The sequence below is a fragment of the Neomonachus schauinslandi genome, chromosome 13 (assembly GCF_002201575.2).
Source record: "Neomonachus schauinslandi chromosome 13, ASM220157v2, whole genome shotgun sequence".
Lineage (NCBI taxonomy): Eukaryota > Metazoa > Chordata > Mammalia > Carnivora > Phocidae > Neomonachus > Neomonachus schauinslandi.
Window position 1 is genome coordinate 82,426,456 of NC_058415.1, and position 23,926 is coordinate 82,450,381.

The following is a 23,926-nucleotide window of genomic DNA, read 5'->3' on the forward strand; positions in this document are numbered from 1 at the left end:
TAGTTGTGTGGGATTCTTAAAAGGGAATTATAAATTTGCATTCTAAAATAATCTGTCTGAGAAAGAATTCCACAAACTCACTTAAGCTATCACATCAGAGAAGCATATTATAGGAAAGAAGGCAGGGTTTACCCGGAGGTCAAATTTTATCCCTCCGTGTGAATGGAAAAACCATTATAATAAACAATTACCTGACAACTCTTAAGAGCAACAATGGAATTCTCTACAATCTCAGTACTTGATAATAGGTCTTCTACTACCACCTCAACTTTGTTTATTTTTGAAAGTCACGATGAGTTCATAAATCTTTTCTATATCACGGTACATCTTTTGACAAAGTGGAAGTCTGGGCAATGTTATATGTAACTGTCCATTCTAAATGCTTTCCGCGCATCATTAACCACTTGGTATGACACCGACCAGATAATTAAGACAGGTTTGTTTAATATTCCAAATGAAGGTCTATATGATTATCCATTAATCAAAAGTAAACTTCAAAACCTAGCTGCTAATAAAAGAATCCCTTCTACAACCAGTTTACAATGTAATTATTACTACATATCTGTTCCTGATCTGTAACTTCTTTTTAATGCAGGTCAACTGTTTAAAATTTATAAAGATTTATGCTCATTTAACTATTGCCTGTATAAAATTCACTCCTACATATATTATCTTGAGATAACTCTGATGAATAATTACATAGTGACAGTTTTTCAGTGAAAAGGAAGAAAATATTTCTACACAAAAATTGTAAAAATAATGAGAATTAACTTCAACAGCCATCTGAAAGTGGAAAGAATTTTCTACATTTGCTTTTTATTAACGTCTTGCAGACATACTGGCTTAAAAGCCAACTGAAAAGAATTGTTATTTTCCCTTTTCTTGGGGGTGGCTGCATTGCTCATTCATTCATTCATTCAGCCAATCATTCAGTCATTCCATAAATATATACTGACAATCTACTATGTTCTGGGTATTTACAGAGTGCTAATTATAGAGATGCAGTGATGAAAAAATACTAATCCCTCTCATTATGGAAGGAGAAATGACATTAAACAAGTTCACAAAATTAATTACAGAACTTAAACTGACGATGAGCAATATCTTAGAAGGGTGTGGGGGAGCCATAGAGCCTGAGGCCCAGGACCCAGCAGCATCTCAGTGCTGGGATCAGACTGACCTGAGTGTGACTCCCGGTTTTCGCATTTACTGGCTACATGACTAGGGGCAAGTTACTTCAGGTCTCTGGGCTTCATTTCCTCTTCAGAGCAGGGATAACAACCACTTCGTAAGCCTGCTGTGAAGATTCCATGATAAATAGTGCCTGATCTGATCCATGGCAGGTGTTGAATCTACACTAGCTCCTTTCTCTCTTTCTTACATTAACCATTCTCCGAAGCTGTCCAGAACAACCTGATCCTCTGGTGACAGAATGAAGTTCCATGTGCCAAAGTCCTTTTACCCTTCTCTTTGCTTATTCTTTTAAGTTTAACATGTCTCTTAGAGGAGATAATCAATAAATGTTTACAGAACCTCCCATATGACAGGTACCGGAGTCCTGGACTCCATTCCCTCTACCATTTCTAAGCTTCAGAAATTCTGGTGTCAGTGGCTCCTGCTAAGAGACTTGTGTGGTCAAATATACACTCCATGAAAGGACAAATACTGATCTTCACAACCAAGAATGTTAGCAAAAACCCAGAAAAGATAAGCTCCAAGAAGTAATGTGCCCTAGCCCTGAGCCACAACTCAGACCTCAAAAGAGGTTAAGACTAGAATTGTAGGAAAGCCAAGAGAAGAAGGGAAAGAAAAGGACCATCAAAAGCAGCATCTTTCTTGCACCAAGCACTGACCTCGGAACTTTGCATTTATTTATTTATTTATTTATTTGAACTTTGCATTTAATTCTTCATTTGTTCCTCCCAGTTTTCTTTATTACATAAGGACACTGAGGCTCAGAGAATATAAGTAAGTAGTCCAAGATCCCCGAGTGGTAGAGCCCGGTGTCTGGCTGTCTCCAAAACTCATGTTCTTTCCACTACAGCAGACTCTATCATATTAACAACCCCATGGTTATTGCTTGTTTCAATCTGCAATGCAGCAATTTAGTCATTTTAAATTAATCCTTGAAAATCACCAAGAGATTAAAATGCAAATTTCAACATGGCTAGAGCTCAATCCTGATTCTATGTCAAAAATCACACAAATTGGTCCTACAAAAGTTCAGATTCTCCTTGGAGGAAAAGCTTTCCTGCTTCACTTCATATTTGAGATGTGAAAAATAATTTTTTCCTCTTTCCTCATGAATATCAAAAGTCAACTGCAGGGAGGCAGGCGGGTATAATGAAAACAAAATGCTTTGGTTCCTTCCCAACCTGAGTCACTACACCCCACTTAGGTGCAGACCTTGGGCTGGTAACCTCAGGTCTGTGAGCCCTGGGTCCCTATATATAAAATGGGGCTCACGTCTATCTCTCACAGAGGAGCTGTAAGGATTTAAATGGAACCATGTACGTTAGGAGTCTGGCAGATTGTTTTTATTATTCCCGCTTAGAAACAAACAAGGCCAGCCTTTTACTGATTTGCAAAGGAGGATTTAGGGGACAATGGGTCATACACAGGGAATTGGTTCATTAGTGGCAAAACCAGCAGAGGGAATGCAAATTTTTTTTTAAATGGTGGGGGCAGTGCAGACAGGAATTGGAGCTGGGGCTATGAAGAAGACAGTCCCCCACCCCCCACCCCCGCCGCCAACTATTTCTAACCTCTGTTATGGCAGTTTTGAAAATTAAGAAATTATCAGAACTTTCAGGACCTCATTTTAAGTTCTTAAGGAACTCTCGGTCCTTCAAGTTAAAAAAAAATTAAAATGATGAACCTAACCTAGGCAATAATTGTTGTAACATTATTTATAATAGCAAAACATTAGAAGCAATCTAAATGTCTATTAGTAGGAGTGGCATAGTTAAAACACTGTAGTGATATCTAGTAAAATATGGTAGATTAAACACAAATATTTTGTCTTTTCTCTCTGATACCATCCCTCCCCAACAACCCCCCAGGGAAAGTCACAGTGAAAGACTTTTAAAAGACATAAACCCCAAAGAACAGGAGAAAAGACATTACTGGAAGAGAGATGTCAAATTTTTAGAAGCCAGAAAGCAGAAGTTACTAAAGAAATGGTTCTCAACCTGGGTCATGCACCCTCAGGAGACAATGTGGCAATGTCTGGAGACATTCTGGGTTGTCATAGCTGGAAGGGGATGTGCCACCATCATATAGTGAGTAGATCCCAGGAATGTTGCTAACATCCCACAGTGTACAAGACAGTCCCACATGACAAAGAATGATCTGGCCCAACATGTCAACAGTGCCAACTGAGGTTGAAAAACTAAAGGAGGATGACTTGGCAGTCCACAAAGGGCAGAACACGAAAGCTGGGACAGAGGGATAGGACACACGCTTGAGCCCAACTCATACCACAGAACTCCAAAAAGGTTCAGGAAATGGAGACACCCAGAAGCTTTGAAGGCTGGGGGAAAGGTGCCAATAAAAATAAGATTCTTCTCTCCCAGCTCACTCTGCTAGTCAACCAGCCTTCTGAAACTCCTCCAGCAAAAGAAGTGTTTACTTTCTAGAGGAACTGAACCAGAAGGCATGGGGACACCAGGTATAGCTAAGGACAGGGGATAAAGCATTAAGTAAAAAATGGGAGGGGGGCTTAAAGAATACATGCTAAATGTTGATATCCCATAACTCACCACCCTCATTCAGCTTCCAGAATGATAATAAATGAAGCTTATGCTCACTGGCAAAAACAAAACAAAAAAACAAGACAAAAAAAAAAACCCTCACTAGTTCCAAAGACAAGATTCTGATACTGACATTCGAAAGCTCCCCACATACAGCCCCTAAGTAACCAGGCCTTTCTGATCCATCATCTCCAGTAAAGGCCACCAGGTAACAAGCCCCATTCATGAACACAGAGCTTCCACTTAGCTTTTTAGTGCCTCTGTCTTAAATAGGGCTGGACAGGCACTTGAGGAAATCCTCTACCATCAAAGATACAGAGTGAAACAAACAGGAGAGAGAAAACATGGAGGAAGAAAACATGCAGAAAGAACAAATTTTTAGACCTATGAACGAGTCTCAAAGGGATGAGAAAACATACTGCACTCATGAAACAAGATGCCATTAAACAATGAATAATATATTGAACAACACCAAAAAGCTCTTAGATACATAAACAATGATAGCAGAAGAAATTCAAAAGGGTGAAATGATTTGTTAAAGAAAGTAGAAAGAAAACTGAAAGAGGGAGATGGAAAATAGAAAAGGAAATTACTGGATCAACACAGGATCCTACCACCGAGGCCCCAGAGAAAGGAGAAAAATAGAGAAGCATCTTTTCAAAGAAATAATGTGACACCATTTCCTGGCTATAAAGGACATGAGTTTCTAGACTGAATGAGCACCAAGTGGCCAGCACAGCAGATGAAAAGGACAATTTCAGAATACCAAAGACAAATAAAGGATCCTAAAAAATAAATCAAGAATCAGAATGGCTTACAACTTCCAAGTTTCAACAGGAAAACTAGAAGTCAACAGAGCTATGTCTTCAAAATTCTGAAGGCAATTTCCAATCCTACCCAGAGTAGAACAGTCATTTTCAGTGATGCAAGGTCCGACCATGTTGCCTCCAACACAATTTTTTTTTTAAAAATTTATTTATTTATTTATTTGACAGAGAGAGAGACAGCGAGAGAGGGAACACAAGCAGGGGGAGTGGGAGAGGGAGAAACAGGCTTCCCGTGGAGCAGGGAGCCCAATGCGGGGCTCGATCCCAGAACCCTGGGATCATGACCTGAGCCGAAGGCAGACGCTTAAGGACTGAGCCCCTAGGAGCCCTGCAACACAATACTTTCTTAGGAAACTACTGGAGAATGTTTCACCAGAATAAGGGAATAAACAAGAAGATGTGAAATCCAGGAACTCCTATTTGACAAAAAGTTATACAAGAAAGAAAATGCAATCATAATTGATCATCTCATCCCACATGCTCACTGAATTGTAAACAATTTAAAAATTTTAAAAATTTTCTGAGGATAGAGGAAAAATGGGGGAGGGAAAACATGTGAGTGAGAAGAAGTTATCTTCTACGGGGGAGAGAGGCTCAGAGGTGGTAAAAGATCTAAACTCTCAACTTCCACAGGAAAATCAATAGGTGATATCTGAAAAGAAAAATTAAGATATAGCGATACGTGCATATTAGTTTAAAACATAGAGAGAAATACTGCAACTGCTAAAATCTTGAAAGTAGCTGCCTCTGGGAAGTGGAAAGTAAGGAGAATCTGAAATTTCCATCAACAATTATGTGGTACTATATGATTTTTTAAGCCATTAATATGTATTACTTTCATAAGAATAGTAATACCATTAAATTAAAAAATCATTAAAAAAGGATGAAGTAAATCAATATGAACAGGTTTGAGAATACATTTTAAAAAGTGAGTTGCAAAACAATATGATAGTATCATATTTATGTCTAAAGAAATGTCTACAACATACACAGGTACTCACACATATGATACAGTAAATACACAGAGAAAGGTCTGAAAGGTCTGGAAGGACACGCAAACTGGAGGGAGAATGGGACTGGGGTGGGGGAGGGACGACGGTAATTCACTTTTTTCTATATGTACTTTTTATTTAATGTTTTGTACAACAAAGATATTTGAAACATTCATAATACATTGTCATAAAAAAAGCGCTGATAGAAAGGTATGTATTTGGTATCATCTCCATTGTGTTTTTTAAAATGTAGCTTCTAAAATTTTTTTTTTTTTATCAAAAGGACTCCTTTATCTCAAACAAAATATTACCTAATTCCCAATTTAAGCAGACAGGAATGAACCTGCAATGAATAAAGCAGGAGCAGGGACCTTGTGCTCTGGTCAGCCAGTCATCCATCTCCCCCAGGCTGTCCAGGGGTCCTAAAGCAACCTCGGGGCTCCAGGCAGCATAGTGTAGAAACTGCTACTATCATAAAGGGGAAAGAAAAACTTGGAATGTGACTTTCTCTGAGATACGGGATTACAAGCAATTTTTCTTTTTTTTTGTTTAATACATATACATACATACCTTTCCTATAATTTGGAACAGTTTACATAATAAGCCATTCCTTAACATGCCTATATAACCACCTAAAACCTCACATACTTGTAGCAGCAAGGTAAAGAGATGGCCAAAAAAGCTTTAATTAATCTTTTCAAGTTATGGTTCTATATTTATATTTCCTATTTCTTAGGTTGACTTCAATCATTTATATTTTTCTGGAAAATTTTATCTTATCTCTATCAAATTTATTGCATAATTTTACGATTATTACTCTTTTCAAAAATTCAGTTTTAAAAAGGTCTTATTTTTCAATTCTACTTTAACAATATTTTCTAATTAAAACTAATTAAATGCTTCTAGTTTTGGCTTTTTGATTGCCATTAATTTTTTTTTTTTAAAGATTTTATTTATTTATTTGACAGAGACACAGCGAGAGAGGGAACACAAGCAGGGGGAGTGGGAGAAGGAGAAGCAGGCTTTCTGCCGAGCAGGGAGCCTGATGTGGGGCTCGATCCCAGGACCCTGGAATCATGACCTGAGCCGAAGGCAGACGCTTAACGACTGAGCCACCCAGGCACCCCTAATTTTCCTTTTTTTTTTAAAGATTTTATTTATTTATTTAGAGACAGAGCACATACAAGTGGGGGAAGGGGCAGAAGGAGAGGGAGAGGGAGGATTCCAAGCAGACTCCGCACTGAGCTTGAAGCCTGAAACGGGGCTCAATCCCATGACCCTGAGATCACGACCTGAGCTGAAATCAAGAGTCAGATGCTTAACCAAATGAGCCACCCAGGCACCCCTCATTTTCCAGCTTCTTGAACTGAAAGTCAAGTTCATTATTTTCTCAGTTCCTTATTTATAATAAAAGCCTTAGAAGCTATCAGTTTCCCCCTGAGTGTAGTTTTGGCTGAATCCCTTAGGTTTTTGTTGTTTAGTGTTCTCGTTGTCATTAATGTCTAAACAATACACAATTTCAGTGTTTTATCCCCTTTGACACCAACCACTATTTCAAGTAGACAAATATTTTTAAAACCTTTATCATTAATTTCTAGTCTTATTTCATTGCCATGAAAAGAATGGCCTGTAAGACTTTTTTTTCTATTTTAGAATTTTCAGTGATCTGGTACATAGCCAATTTTTATAATTGTTCCATGGCATTTGCAAATAATCCTTCAACAAAACCCTTAAATCTTTAAGAGGTGTGGGGGGGCGGTCTTCACACTAATACCCACAAATACTTTTGCTATTTGTCCATGGTATGCCCCTACTTCTGCTCTCCCACTGGATCTGGGTTCCTCCATTATCTACTCCTTATTGACTGCTAAGTATTGGTAATCATCTCCTTTATGTTGTAGAAATTCCTCATATTTTCTGGCTCATGGCAGCTGCTTCTGGAATTATAAGAACATTCTTCTCCTTAATTTTATTATTCTTTTGTCATTTCCATGGAATTTTTTTTGGAGATGAAGGGCAAAATAATGGGCTCAAAGTATAGCATAGTATGTGAGAGCTCAGTCTCTAAAACCAGAAAGACCAATGTCTGAATTCTAATTCTACCACTTCTTTGCTGCAGGACCTTGAATATGTTACTTAAATTCTCAGGGCCTGTTTCTAGATATAAAATAGTAATTACAATAGTTGCACCTAAGTTTGTCAAAAGAGGTCAATGAGAAAATGCAGGTACCTACTGAATCCATCATCTGACAAGCAGCAGTACATAGTAACATTAGCTATTGTTGCTGAAATGGGGTCTATGCTCCAAAGTTTTTATTACTTAATGTAAACAAAAAGGAAGCAGTATTTTCCACCAGAGCCTCATCATAAACATTATGGATATATTTGACAATCCCAACTAAGATAGTTATTTAACAACTTATAGTCTAACTTCATTAAGAACACATGATTACTTGATCAACATTTATAATTTGTGAGCTCTATAGACAACATGTAAAAGAATTTCCTTTCTGTGAGTCTGTAATGATTACAAAGAAATACACCACTTACTCCAGTACTTTAAAAAAATAACCAGGTATATACCTAAAATAATTAAAAGCAGGGACCTGAACAGATGTTTGTACACCAATGTGCATAGCAGCATTATTCACAATAGCCAAAATGTAGAAAACTCATATGTCCATCAGTGGAGGAGCAAAATGGAGTATGTATATACATACAATGGAATATTATTCCGTCTTAAAAAGGAAGGAAATGCTGAGACATGTTATAACATGGATAAACCACAAAGGCATGATGCTAAATTAAATAAGCAAGACACAAAAGGACAAATATTGTATGGTTCTACTTATATTAGGTAACTAATCAAATTCATAAAGAGAGACTCTGAAAGAATAGTGGTTGCCAAGGGATGGGAGGAGGGCGTAAATGGGGAGTTGTTTTTTAATGGGTACAGAGTTTCAGTTGGGAAAGATGAAAAAGTCCTGCTGATGATGACTGCACAACAATGTGAATATAGTTCACCAATGAAATGTACATTTAAAGATAGTTAAAATGGTAAATTCATTATATATATATATTTTGCCACAATTTTAAAAAAGTAATCAAGTGCCTACACAGTGGTGAATCTATATTTAATTCTACATAGTACTACTTATAATCTGAGTAAAACATTTTGAAAATGTGTCTAAAGGCTAGATACACAATTCAGCTTGTTCAGAGGGCAAACATTAACCTCTGCTCCCTCAGACTCATGTTCACTACCCTTAAATCTTTAAGAGATGTGGGGGGGGCGGTCTTCACACTAATACCCACAAATACTTTCTTTTACACTCTTAGAAGTGGATATAGAAATGTAGTATAATTCTACTTAAGTAAATCTATCCTAATAAAGAAATCTTTATAGAAAAGTTCTTTCTATAGAAACATTTTATTTACAACAGCAAAAACTAAAAACCACCTAAATGCACAACAGTGAAGGGAGAGCTAAGTAAATTACAAAGCAAATGGAATATTACACAGCTAACAAATAGGATTCTATGAATGAGATGGAAAAATGCATATGTGATCAGTGATTTTAACTATGTAAAAAAAATACATTCTAAAAAGACTAAAATGAGACATCAACATGTTAATAGGTGATTATCTTTGAGAAGTATAAGTAATGATCCCTCTTTATACTTTTTCTGCTTTTCAAATATTCTATTTGTTTTTGCTTTTTTGTAATGCATTATTTTTATAATGGGAAAATATATCCTTTTATTCCTTTTAAATGTAAATAAAAGATAAAGAAGAATAAAAATTTAATCTCCCCCCCCCCCACAAGTACTCACATTCTCGGGTATGCTGGGAAGTTCTCTAGTATCAGGCACAGTAAAATAAGAATGCTGGAAAAGAAAAGCAAAAGCTATTTACTTTTGCAAAAATATGCAACAAGCACATTATTCAGAAATCAGGTAAATGATCTGAAGGTAGTTCCTCACTCAGATGAGGAAACAGAGGTTCACTCACAGGAAATGACTATAGAGTATTTTCTTTGGATAATGCTGGATTACAGCCAGACACATTAAGTCACCAGTTTGGTAGACAGAATTCTTTTCTATGAGAGATGAACTTCTTTCAGAGATATAAATGAACAGCTCAAAGAGGTTAAAGGCTAAATTTCCCTACAATGTTTGCACATTTCTGAACACATGAAAGCTGCAGGCTTCATAATTTATTGTTCAATGAGGCAAGCGGACTTGAGGGACCAAGTATCACTAGGTTCACTTGGCAATAGCCTTACCAACCAAACCTGCCATTTCATTTTAGCATCTGAGATTATATCCATATACAAGCTGCGGGCAAAATCTGCCCCAAAGGCCCAAGTGATGTTAAGGAACAGCTCCAACTGAAGGACTGCTGCACTGAGACCATTACAGATGGCTAAGAGTGAGAATTCTGTCCCCTAAGCATGCTCTGCAAAGAAGCCTCCTGACTTCTAGTGTAATCTCCAGTGAAGGGAGTGGGAGACTCAATGGAGCTGAAAACCTGACCTGTTCAAAGAACTTTCAAGGAGGCATCCCGATGTATGTAACGAGCACATGTCCCTGAGTTAAATGACAACAGGCTGGACTGATGACACCTCCTCTGAACTACTAAAGACTCAGAGGACAATGGCAAGCAGGAATGGAGACTCTGGTGCTGGCCAATTAAAGATGGGATTGTGCAAAGGGCAGGAAAGGTCACAGCAGAGAAGGTCAGCTTAGCCATGGCCTAAGTTCAAACCTGGACCCCCAAGTGACATTTCAGGAAGTCCCTCCCCTCCATGCTTAGATAATTGCAAAATAAGTAGGTCTCAAGAAGAATGAGTTGTACAGACTTCTTGAAATGAAAAGCTGGGGGACAACTGCAGTAATGACAATAACAACAGTAATAGTATGAGCTACTTGCCTACTATTCAACAGATATCGACCTGCTACATGGAAGGCTTGATGCCAGGTATTTGTATCAGTATTATCTTTAATTTCCCTAATTTTAAGATACATATTATCTCCATATTACAAATGGGTAAATTGAGGCTTAGGGCTCTAAGGTCGCAAAGCTAGCAGGTGATAGAAACTGAAACCAGGTCTGCAAGAATCCTATGCTCTTCCCACTAAAACAGCTTGCGATACCTACACTTCTTATGAACAAATTATAGCTAAAGCCACTTGAACTGAAATAAACTAAAAAGTAAAAACAAAAAACATTATGAAAAGACCACTTAAAAAACAAAACAAAACCCTCCACAAAGCATCATTCCAAAAACCGTGTGTCTGTGCCAAAATATTACCCATGAAGTATTAACAGTAGAGATTCTGTAGCATGAAAACTAGTTAACAATTGATTCAACTTAACAATGATTAAAATAGCAAAAGTAAAATACAAGGTTAAATGTGATGCCACGAGATACCAACTTCTATATGAAATGGCTATAGAAGGGGGTCCCAGGAAATGTTTGGTAATGGACATCCACGGGTGATAGAGTGACAACGTAATTGCCTGCACAGTGAGGAAGAAAACTCAAGGGCCACAGAGTCACCACTTCCTAGCTATGTGATCTCAGGCAACCTCACTTAACAGCTCAGAACCTCAGTTGTGAACCTGTATATGGGAATTGTAAATATCTACTTCAAAACTGTTAGGAAGAATAAATGTTACAGATGAGAAGTGCCTAGCATTCCACGAACGATATTTTAATAGAAAATTATTATTATTGCTCGACTGCTAGTTTACATTTCTATTTTTCTCAATCACCTGTATCAGACACACAGAAGTATTCTGTTCTGAAGACACAAAGTCAAGGACTGTCATTTTTCCACATTTCAGGCTTTATAAACTAGATGAGATTCACCCTTCAAAATCAGAAATGCAACATGGAGAGAATCCCTCATGAACAGGAAAGAAACATATATCTGCCTTTACAGATGCAGTGGGTTGTAAATAGTGAGGCATCACAATTCCAAAACCAAGTCATCCCCAGGCTGTCCTTTGAGATTCCGTCTTGCTCCATCACCCATGAAATGCTGGGACCAGAGGAGGTCAGAAACATTCCTAGGAACCACTGGCACGAAACAGCTGCACCTCCTCCCCCCAACAGTTTCTCCTCCTGCCCCTGGGATGGCTTGTCCTTGAGGCCTGGCAGCCACTCAGGGGAAGGAGTGGCCCTGCCTCCCCAGCAGCTGGTGACCCAGCCAGGCTACTCCACAGCTTACCTGTCGGATGTCATTACAGACTGAAGCAGAGAGATCAAGCTGATTTAGGAAAAGGGACAGAGACAAAGGCAAGGTTGTTTAGCTATCTGGCAATGACCTGGGCAGGTTTAAAGCTTGTTTCTTCATCTTTTCCAGGCAGTCTTCCCTACGAGAATTTCTCTAAGATTCTTTTCCTTCCTGTGCTCTATTAAAATGAGCAAAAACCTCTAGAAGTTCCTTCTTTGCTCCCTTTTTTTCAACACCCATGGCCTAGTAGAAAGAACACAGGCTTGGAAGTTAGCCCTGGGTTTGAAAAACCCGAACTTCTCACTTAGTAACCACATAGCCTTGGGTGAGCAAGTACCTTTTTTCCTCTCTAAGCCTCATCTATAGGATGACAACACTACTATCTGTTTTGCAGAGTTGTTTTGAGCACGAGGGATGCACACTTGGCAGAAATTAAGAATTTAATGAATAGAAGATCTATTATTAGTTACTGGTAGTAATACTGCTTTCAATTTGCTCATCATAAAAAAAAAAAACCTGTAAGATATGTTCATTTTCTTTTTGAGGGCAAATACTAAGATACTAACCACTAAATATCAACACTGTACCTACTTCTGGAGAAGATGAAAGATAAAACTTTCCATTATTTTAAAAATCTATCTATCTATTTATCTATCTATCCATCCATCTAACTATCCATCTATCTATCAAAAGGCAGACTGCCACATACAACACCTCATTTGCTTGTGTCTAGAGTCTTGGAAGCCTGACTACCCTACATTCTCCTACAACTAGACCCTGAGAGCTTGTTTGGAGGTTCTAACAGGGGAGTACAGCTACTCATATACCCTTGACTGAAGAACGGTCCTCCTCTATCAGAGAAGGTTGTCCTCTTTGAGCACACAGCTTCAGGAGGGATGCACATGGATGGTGAGGGAGAAAGGGGACACCTGTCTAGGCAGCCAGATCAGCCAGATCAATGGGGTGACAGATGTCACAGCCAGATCACCCTCACATCCAATAAAACTTTTTAAACATTCAGGGGAGCCTGGGTGGCTCAGTCAGTTAAGCGTCTGACTCTTGATCTCAGGGTCTTGAGATCAAGCCCTGCACTAGGCTCCATGCTCAGTATGGAGTCTGCTTGAGATTCTCTCTCCCTCTGACCCTCCCCCACACCCTGTGCTCATGCACTCTCTCTCTCTCAAAAGAAATTAAATCTTAAAAAAAAAAACAACAACTTTTTAAACATTCAGCTCTCACAACATAGGGAAAACAGCCCCTGCATAATCAAGAGCTGGCCTAAGGGTGTCCATCTGAGAATTCTGATGAAGGTGGTGACAAGGGCTTGACCTAGAGAATTAGAGAATTCCAGTAACTGAAATATGAAAAAGATCACCTACGCCTCTTTTGATGCCTTATCCGATCAATGAGGAACTCAAGGCCCACAAGGTCAAAGGTTTTAATTAAGATCACTCAGGTCACTGGCGAAACTACAGCTAGGACTGAAACTTCCCAGTTCAGAGGGTTTTCCACCCAGCACACTATACATCACGTAGCAGGTATTTAAAAGAGTTTAAAGAAACAATTATTACTGTAGGTTAGGAACTAGGCTAGGCTCTCTCCATCCCTGTCCTTGAGGGATTTACAGCCCAGTGGCCAAGATAGGAAAGCAGATGTGGTATGACTAAGCACTGTGACGTGTGCAAGATGCTTGGGGCAAAGAAGAAAACCTTGACTAAGTCTTGGGGAAGGGGGTCCAGGGGAGGATTTCTCTGGAAATAAAATCCAAGGTGCGTTCTGAAGGATGAATGTAAGCCAGCTTGGTAAAGAGGAGAGAGGCAGTGTTGAAGGTTCAGGGGCGACAGGATGGGCAAAGAGGCATGCACAACAGTGCTGGGGGGCAAAGCATGAGGCAGGGAGCCCCAGGATGGGGGCTGAGGAGGCAGGTAGGGGCCATTCCAAGCCCAGCACCTGCCATCTAGGAGATGCTAGTGATGGGATGACAACCAGGAAGAGAGGAGCCTGAGGACATTTGGGACCCATTCCTTATTGGAATCCCAGAGAAAGGAAGAAATTGAACTCCCTGGCCTGTCTTGAGTCCAGAGGTTTCAGAGTATTCAGAGGTAGCGCTGGGGAAGGTGCAGATGACAAAAGACGATCTTGTTCGGCTAACTCCGCCTCACTGTTAATAATGAAATGGTTTCTCAGTGATCGCTAATTTTCTGCCCCCACTTACCACGCTGAGATGAACAGACACTCCTGGGTCAGGAATGGGAAGTTTGTGCAGAGTTTCAAGAAGCTCATTCCACTGATTCTCCTGAAAGAAATAAAAGGCCTAAGTAACAAAAGCAAGGCTGAGCCCTTAGTCAGAGGCCTGCAGGGAGGTCTGGGCACACAGTGAGCCGGAGGCCCTCATGATGAAGGGGGCTGAGGAGGGGCTGGCCCCAGTACAGAAATAGGCTTGATATTCAAGTAGGGTTGGACAAAAGACACTGCTTATGGCTCAATATAAGAGCCAAATAGATCCTCCCACACCAAGTTTGACATTTTCTGAGTGAGACACCTACCATGACCGCCTTTTATGGATCATATACCATAAGCTTGCAGCAAACCTATCCTCTCAACTCCATAGCAACAACTTTTAAATGCAAACAATTCTAGCTTACAGGACGGGGGTGGTTGGGAGAAATAACGATGACACTCTAGATCTTGTCTTCATCATCATTACCCTCAATTAATTTTATTGAGTGTTCACTCGATACACACAGCAGCATCCAATTATGGAAAGTTAAAATGAACTACATACAGCAGCATGCAATATAGTATGGTGGCTGTGCATTTTAATTAGTGAAATTGAGCCACAGAATGAAATACAAAGCAGTACAAATTATTCGATTGAAAACAGATTCACTTTTAAAATGCTCAAAAGAACCCTGCTTACAGAATTATGCAAAAGCCATTTCTCCCACCCTGTGGAATTGTCTGTGCTAATAGAAAAGTATTACGCTTACATGTGTTTCCATTTGTTATCTGTTTGATGCTCAGGACTATCCCACTTCACAGACTGAAAACTGAGGCTCTGAAGGCTGAAACAACTGGACTCAGATCAGCCAGTTAGTAAGTTGCACAGCCAGGAGCTACACGCAGGTTTTCTGTGTTTGAGCCCAGAGACCTCTCCACTGCTTCACAGAAGTATTGGGTCGTTAATTTAAAGGACAGGCAAAAAGAGGATGAGTGCAGATTAAAAACCTGCTTCAATCTGAACTCTGATCATTCAAGTTTCTCACGGAGGAATGAACGTGTGTGCATGTGCACACATGTTTAATTTTGCTCTGAAACAATCTCAAATTTACATAATTATAGGACAGCAATTTTCTATTTCCCTAACTACTTAACAGTGAGTTACTGACATTATGTTCCATCATCCATAAATACAAAGGACATTTTCCGGTACAACCACAACTAATCATCAAAATCAGGAAATTAACACTGATAGAACATTATCAACAAATCCTCAGATCCCTTCAAGTTTTATCAATTGTGCCCATAATGTCCTTGGATAGCAAAATAATCCAGCTCAGAATCACATGTTGCCTTTAGTTATGAATCTCTGGTCTTCATCAGTCTGGAACAGGTCCCGAGTCTTTCCCAGATTTGTAGGCACCTACAGTGAGACCAGCCATTTTGTGGAATAATTCTCCATTGTCTGATGTTTTCTATTGATTCAGACTTCAATTCATTCCATTACTCATGATGTTCACTTTGATCATTTGATTAATTCATCTGAAGTCTCTACTGTGAAGGTATTCATTCTCCCTTTGTCTTTAGCAAGCATTTTGTGGAGTGATACTTTATGTAAACATCCCCTTCCTCAAACTTTTAACTTATCTATTTACTTATTTATATCGGTAAGCACACATGGTTTCCTGTTTTATTCAATGGTTATAAGCCTTTGCTATCGTTATTTGTTTTAATGCTCAAATTGTCCCAGATTGGACCAGTGGGAAGCCCTCAACCACTTCAAGTTCACTTCTGTGTCTTTCTGACATGTCCCCATCATGTTTTAAGCACTTCCTTTGAACACTTTTTGGCACAAAAAGATATCAGGCTCATTTTATACTTTCCCTGCCCTGTCCCTAGAATTAGACATTTCTTCAGAGAGCCCTGGCTCCTTTTAGTGGAAAATGTTATTTAGAAACCACGATTTGCCTACTAGGTGTGCTCACTGCTACCTGGGTACTGCTAACCCCAGACTCTTTTAGTGTAGAGCCAGAAAATATACTACGCACGCAGACACCCACAATAGACGCATCTTTACTGAATCCTGTATCACATATTTTGTTCATACTAATGGCTCTAATTCCAATCCAACATAGGAATCCTTCTAGTTTCCTTCCTTTTCATATTTGTAACTAAATTCTATAGAAATGAAGAATCAATCCTATTTTCTTAATATATTTACTTATTTGTATGTAACCAATCTTTTATGACTGACCCTATCCACCCAGGAGCCCTCCTTGCCCTGCTTGAATAGGGATATCCAATGCTAGGCCGCTACTGTCCACTCCTCCCCAACAAGAATGCCTTCGCCACCCCAGGCTCCAATAGCCCAGTGCTGGACCACTGCAGCCCCCTTTCCCTTGTGGATCCTTCTAGATCCTCCTAGAGTTCTGATATCTGGTGCCAAGCCATTGCCAATACTACCGCATGCACATAAACAACCGCTTTGTCCCTCAGGCTCCAACACCCTCAGCCAGGCTGCTCTCCAGCTCAGATGCCCTCTTCAACCCCTGCCAGTTCTTCCATAGGGATGTCCTCAATGCCCCATCCATGGTCTGATAACCATGGTGGATCCATGACCCAGACAGACACCCCCATCATGTATCTTAGGCTCCAACACTCCACTCTGAGCTGTCATGGTCACTACCAACCCCCACACCCCCCAACTGAAGCCTACCATACCCAAAGACTTCTGGACTTGGGGAGGGGATTCTGTTTTTTTAATAAAAGCTCTTTCCTCCTGTTCTAATCTGATGACCCACACCCTGCCAACAAGTAAGGCAGTTGTAGACAGATTTCCTATCATTTGTGTCATAATTCCTTTAACCAGAAAAAGAATTAATAGAAAGAGTACTGGGTACAGGGGAAACAGACTCCACTAAAACACATCACTGATCGCAACTCTTCAACACTCCAAGAGGCAGGGTCCTTCCTGGGGCAATGGCCCAGAGGACCGGTGCACCAATCTTACGGGGTAATAATCCTATCTCCCCTATGCATAGCTGTACAGACCTAACCTTTTCTGTACCACAAGACATGTTTTTAAAAGTCTACTATGTTTTGACTGGGGCATTAATACGGAAGAAAAAAATATGTGAGCCAATCTCCAATTCTAAGACTGTTAAGAGCCTACGTGTGATGCAATTCTATTTACTAAAGATATCCTTCAAGTTTGAGTGAAAACCTGAATGTTTGACTAAAGTGAATTGTGAACATAAACTGATGAACAGACGCAAGGTGGCCTCTGAATTCATTCATCAAAGAAAAAATCACTTCAAAGAATAAATCACTTCCTTCATGACAAAATTCCCAGATACCTAAGCATCCTCTGAGAGTGAGTGTAGTGACCTAGGGAGCCATTTCTATTAGTTATTCCTTCCGATTATTGTGGCCTCTGGAATACATTGCTGGTAAGTAAATCTTACTTGAAGGAAAGATTTCTCCATTATACACGTTTTCCACTTCTTCTCCAAAGCAGCATTTCCTCAAGTATGTTCTAGGAAACACTGGTATCTCAGAATATTAATATTTGTCATGGAATAAAAAGGGTTTGGGGCCAAACAAGATGGGAAGCATGGAATAACACGTTTCTCCATGGCAGGACCTTCTCAGAGCCACTAGGACATGAATCTTAAGGAGACAAAAATGAAACACAACCTTCCTTCTCCCCAACCCCAATATTACTGAACTATGGCACCCTTTTTTTTTTTTTTAATGGATCTAATGTTCTGTAGAAAGTATGAGGAGAAAAAAATTTCTGTAACATTTAATAATAATGTATCATCAATTAAAAATATTAGGCCATTTACAAAAAGGAAAATTTAAGGAATTATATATATGGACAAATATTCAACTACTCATAAAGAAATGCAATTAAAACAATGAGACTGTTCACTTGTCAAATAAACAACAAATTCAACAAATGGTACTGGCAAGAGTATGGTGAGCCAGGCACTCCTGTACATTCCTAGTAAAGGGCATCTTTTAAGAAAACAGTACAAATTCTTCTGGAAAACAGTTTGGCAAATTTTTTTAAATGTTTATGTCCACTGCCCTAAAAAAATGGCCCCTCTGAGATTCTCCTCTTAAGGAAATATTCCAAAAAGAAGAAAATGCTTTATGTTCAAAGATGCTAATAGCTACAACTACAGTGGAAAAAAAAATCCCAAATAATGAAAACTCCCAACAGGGCCACCTGGGTGGCACAGTCGGTTAAGCATCCAACTCTTGATTTCAGCTTAGGTCATGGTCACAGGGCCACGAGACTGAGCCCTGCATCGGGCTCCATGCTCGGTGGGGAGTCTGCTTCTCTCTCTCTCTCTCTCTCTCTCTCTCTCTCTCTCTGCCCCTCCCCCACTTTGTATGTGCATGGGTGCGCATGTGTTCTCTAAAATAAATAAATAAATCTTAAAAAAAAAAAAAGAAAAAGAAACAACTTCCAACAACAGGAAAATGTTTCTAAGGTCCATAATAAAATGCTATGCACCCATGAAAAATATTCACACTGTTTTTACTTGCCTGGGGACATGCTTCTGTTACTATAGCACCTGAAAAATGTGAGCTATGAAAGTCTAAATACAGCTCCAGTTGACCCTTGACATCCATGGAAGACACTTCAGCATATCATTTCTTCCAAAAGTACAGTAAAATAGAGCTAACTTTTTAAGTAGTTTTTCAGACCCTTAAAAAAATTACTGAAAGTGCACAACAAAGCCTTACTGAAAGGGGAACTTGGGACAGGTGGCTAGGTCACCTGCTAGTTAAGTGTTTTACTCGCAAATCGAGCTTTGCAGCATGACATGAGCAATTCAAATTTGTGCCTCAGCAAAATTATAATTTAATATATGTCATGAACTTCCAGGGCTGCTTGGGAATATCAGCTATCAGATATCAGAATATTAACTCTGAATGCTAAGGGTCTAATTTATTATGCCTTTAACTGCAAAAGTAAAGGAAGAAAACATCCCCAAATACTAGCGATTGTTATTTTTGGGAAGGGGGAAGGGGGAACAATCAGGAGTGATTTTTCTCATCCTTCCTATTTGCGAATTTCCGAAACTTTCTATAATGGGCATGAGTTACTTTTTTGGTAAACATTTTGGTGAAATATAAGGCATGTATTACTTTAATGATCAAAAAAGTTAAAGTTACTTGCTAAAAAGAATAAAATACAAGGTAAATACCTGGCCCTTTGTCGTGTAATCCGCCAAGATGTTAAGCAGCTTATAAAATACTTCGAACCAGGGAAGATAGCTGGGGAAAGAAGAGGAGGAACATGAAACATTAGTATGCAGGTCAAAAACTTTAACCAGGAGCTAATTCAAGACTGATACATTTCAGTTCTTCCTCTGCACCCTGAAGAGTCTTCCTGTTATAGGCTGCTGGAAACACAGACTGGTAGAATGCTAATTATTTCTGGGATTTTAAAAAATTGCCTGTGTAAGGTGGAGGACTGAATATCCATTATAAATTATTCCCATGCCTCAGAGCTAGAACAGGTTCATAGAGAAGAAATTCAAAGCCGACTCTGCAATCAGGAACCATCTCTGAATAGCGCCCCCAGGTCTCTCCCACCACACCCACCCTTTCCAGGAAGCTTCTGTGCAAGTCCCTCATGATTGGACACACACAGCCACACACTCACACATACAGCACTTTCCCTGCTGCTGTCCGCAAGGTGTCCCAAAGGCCCCATGTCATACTGTAGCATCAAACATCCTACCTGAACCGCACCCCTTCTAGACTACTGCAGGACGAGCTCTAACTCTCTGTTCTCACTGCAGTCCACTGGGTCCTGACCATGGCACCCCTTCACTCTGAGGACAGTCTGGTCCTGACCTCACTCTAGCCTCTCTCTGTGGGGCTTCAAGAATAATCTTTCTAAAATGCACATCTAAGTGGCCCACAGATCCAGTTCCTGCAGTGGTGCCCCATCACTAATGGACTTCTTAGGATGGCTTTGGAGGCTCTTCGTTGTCAGGTCCCCTACTGGCTGCCCGCTCTACTTCCCCACGTGCATTCTCTCACTGCAGCCTCCCTCCCAGAATGGCCAGGCATCCTCAAGCCTGCCCGAGCTTGCGTACACTTGGCCCTTTTCTCCCTCTGACCTTCCTGGTCTAGGCTAGCTTATTTCCACTCATCCTCCTAACGGTCCTCTGCAAGCTCCCTATCCCCGCCCCTGACGCCCTAATTCCCTCTTCTCTGTGCTGCCCTGGTCACATGCATACTCCCGTTAGAACATTCCACACACCATGTGGCACTCAATGGTGTGTCTGTTTTGCTAACAGACTGTGCATAGAGAAGGAAGGATCTCATCTTTCTTCACTTTGTCTTCCCGGAGCCAAGCCTGGAGCCCGGCATACCGTCAGTGCTCGGTGTTGACGGAACAAACACAACCAAACAAAGACTAAGAGCAAAGGCATGTTAATGTTATAGAATTGTTGTTGAACTATCTCCCACCCCACCCCCTGCCGCCCAGAAGTTTGTCACTTAATTTAAATGGCTTTATTCTCCATTAAGAGACTTTTCCAAAGCGACAAATAGTCAAGCAAGGAGGGTGTCATACCAAGCCCCTGTTGTCCTGCCCGTATCCGCCCTGCTGAGCTCACAGGTCCGTTCCTGATAGAGCTGGACGCGCAGCGGAGCGCTGATCCCGCCAGGCAGAGGGAACTCAGCACCCCGTACAGATTACCAGCTGTACGGCCGAGGGTAATAGATGAAGTGAGAGGCAATCCAGAGGACAGATAAAGTGCACAGTTCTCCATCATTAACGTCTGTCTGAAGCCAGCACATGCTACTGTAAAATTTAAGTAGCTTATCAAAATATACTGATAAGCAACTTAACTTTTCACTTCTATGACAGTATTATCACTTATGTTAATATGTTTCAATCAGCTCTGGCAGCTGCATATTGACTATTACACAGCAAATGACTGCCGCCACTTTCCACAGCATTTACTTTGACAGAGCAGTGTAAACATTCAAGAGGGATTAGGGAGGAGATAAGTTTCTCCCTTCCTATTCTGTTAAATAAACCTCGGCTGAGTTAAAAGCCATTATAGTGGGAACAATAAATCCCCTCAGACGAAAACTCTTGCCCAGATTAGAGGACTCTTAGTAAACAAATTCAACCAAGGATTACAAAAAAAATTTTTCCCCTGAAAGAGAAAATACCACTAGTTAAATCCAGCAACTCAAAGTCAGGAAGGGAGCGGGGGGCGGGAGGGGGGCAGGGGGGGCCGGGGAAGAAGAGAAAATATTGTCTTGCAAGGAAATCATGGCCTCGAGGAAATGAGAGAAAAGCTGAAGTCATTTCAGGAATACTGGACGAAGTGATGTGGGGCAGGCTGGGTTCTCTGATAATTCAGGACTGTGGTACACACAGGAGTAGTTTCTGGGGCCCTGACTGCAAGCCCCTGCGTCCTCCACGGCCAGGGGGCTGAGGGAAGGTGACGTGGTAGGGCCGCCCGGCCCACAGCAGAGTGCCCAGCTTCTCACACGCGTCCTCAACCTCACCAAATCAATTCTTTCTGGCCACACTAAGCAGAACCCTCAGCCATGGCAGGTTTTGTAGCTACCCTGGAGATCAGCCATTTCTTTCTCGCCGTGGCCTGACCGGACGCAACTGTTGCCCACATGTTGTCCCCTGTGCACTGACAGATGAATATCCAGTGATGGCAGCGTTAAGGTCTTGAAACCAAAACCCAGCTGTCTTCTTCTTCAAAGGATCCCTCTTTTCCCCTGTTGGGAGGCCAGGGTTCACAGCTGAACCTTATCCAGTGGCGTTTCCTGTACCACTTCATTAGCGCTGGCACGACGGCTCTGCCCGGCCCGCACGGCTGCAGGTGAGGCTAAGGAGCCGCTCCACTCCATTCTGTGCGTGTCTGTCATCATGGAGTAAACACTACTTCCCAGTCCAGAGACAGGAAACAAACACTCCATTACACTGCTCGTCCCTGGACACCTAAAGGAGTTCCAAACATCTCTGGGCCTGCTCCACCTGCTACCTTCATGCAACCACTCGGAGTCTGCAATGCCGAGAGAGCAGCACCGTGCAGCGGGCTCAGGCCAACTAGGGCCCAAAAAAACAAACAACAAAGGGTCCCCGCATTGAGGAAGGCCGTGGTCCTAGTGGGGAAAAGAGACATCTACAACAAAATAGTTTGTGTGAGGGGAGTTGGAACTCTTTTCCAAGGGCTTTATTTAGCTCAGGCTTTGGATCGAGTTATAAAATTATCATGGCCAATCAGCAGAGCCTTCCTTGATGGGGAAAAGCCAAAATGGGACAAGCCTGCTTCCTAGGCACTGGCCACGATCCATGCTTCTCTCATCAAATTGTGGCTCGGGTAACTCTGTCCCAGGTTCTGCCATCACTCCCTGGCCTAACAGTCAAATGGAGAGGCTTTTGTTTCATATGAGGCAATACAAAGTCTTAAACTTGGGAAGAACTCAGGGAGCATCCGAGTATTCCTACACACATTCCTACATCACAGGCCCTTGTAAGATGTGCAGGGGCAAGGTTCGAGACATAGTGCTCAGAGTCAAATGGCCCACGGTAAAAATCACCTGTAAAAGGCCCTTCAGTTGCCCCCAACATAGAGCAGACATGGTTTTATAGACACAAAGTAGCTGGCCTGAGTTTGCGGGGAGGGGGGGGGGCGCGGGGCGCGACACATACTGAATGAAAACTGTCTATGCTCCAATCTGTCAGCTTGGTGAACTGCTTACCCTCCAGCTGAACTCAGGAACTGAGTCCGACCGAGGACAGATGACTTACATTTCTAATCTCGCTCCACTGAATGGACTGTCAGGATAATCATTCCCACTGTTTTGTGTATATACGCATGTGTCTAAGTGACCTTGTGTAAGTGTACATATGATGGGATCCCACTCCAGTGTCATAAGTATTTAGATAGAAAACCATTACAAATTTTAAAAAGCTCTCCCACATCTCTTGCTAGTAGTTGAGTTCAAAGCCATCAGATGAGGCCAAACAAGACGGGGGTGTGTGAGATGGGGAGCAACAGAGGAAGACACTGACCAAGCCAAGGAAGGTGGTCACTTGAGAGAATAACAGCTGTGAGCAGGACGTCAGAGTTCAAGCACAGGCAGGAGGAAATCCTCCTGTAGGGGCCACCAGGCCAGACTGTTGGAGTCTGAGTGGGGTGAGAAGGGTTTCCTCGTAAGGGAAAGTCAGGGCTCCAGCAAGATCAGGAGAGAAGAAACACAGAAGGTGGCTTGGCTTAGAACGTCAGAACTCAAGATGGGGGGAAAGCGGTGTTTAAGTAGGGGCAAGGCCTGGCACTGGGTAAGAAAGCATCTATGTCAGGAGAAAGAGGTGGACTAGACTGGTGTTGGAACCTAAGAGGAATAAAAAGAGCATGTGGAAGGGAGTTCAGTGTGGGATGTCAGAGCCTAAGTGGGTAGGAGGGCTTCTAGGAAGGGTGGTGAGGCAGAGTCCAAGGAGGTCCACAGTAGGAGGAGGCTGCAGTGTCTAAGAGGTCAGAGTCCAAGTGCGGTGAGAAGGACAGCCACAGAGGAAAGGAGCTACAGCTGTGAGAGTCTGATCGAGATTGATCAAGCATGTAAATATATAATGGAATTACTACTATCAAAGAAGAGAGTTACAAATATGGACAAAGAGAAAAGAGAAATGAACCTTTGGTGTCCTACTGGAATTAGATTAACTGTGTGAATCATGGAGACAAATAAAAGAAATAGAAACACAATATATGTATGTACATACATATGTGTATATATACATTATATATACATAGATTCTCTAGCTCTAGCCACTGAGGGGCCCTGGAAGCAGAGAGACCCCAATTATAATGAGCATGCTTAGTGTCCAGATC

At 41.1% G+C, this 23,926-nt stretch overlaps 1 protein-coding gene across 1 annotated transcript in view; it reads right to left on the reverse strand.

The window, feature by feature from the left end:
- Nucleotides 1-23,926, reverse strand: part of DENND1A (DENN domain containing 1A) — a 502,559-nt gene that overhangs the window by 245,068 nt on the left and 233,565 nt on the right. The window contains exons 6-8 of the mRNA XM_044920818.1: nucleotides 19,256-19,325; nucleotides 14,029-14,109; nucleotides 9,405-9,458 (exon numbers count right to left, since the gene is read on the reverse strand). Of these exons, the coding sequence (XP_044776753.1) occupies nucleotides 9,405-9,458; nucleotides 14,029-14,109; nucleotides 19,256-19,325 (205 nt within the window). The remainder of the gene's footprint in view (nucleotides 1-9,404; nucleotides 9,459-14,028; nucleotides 14,110-19,255; nucleotides 19,326-23,926) is intronic.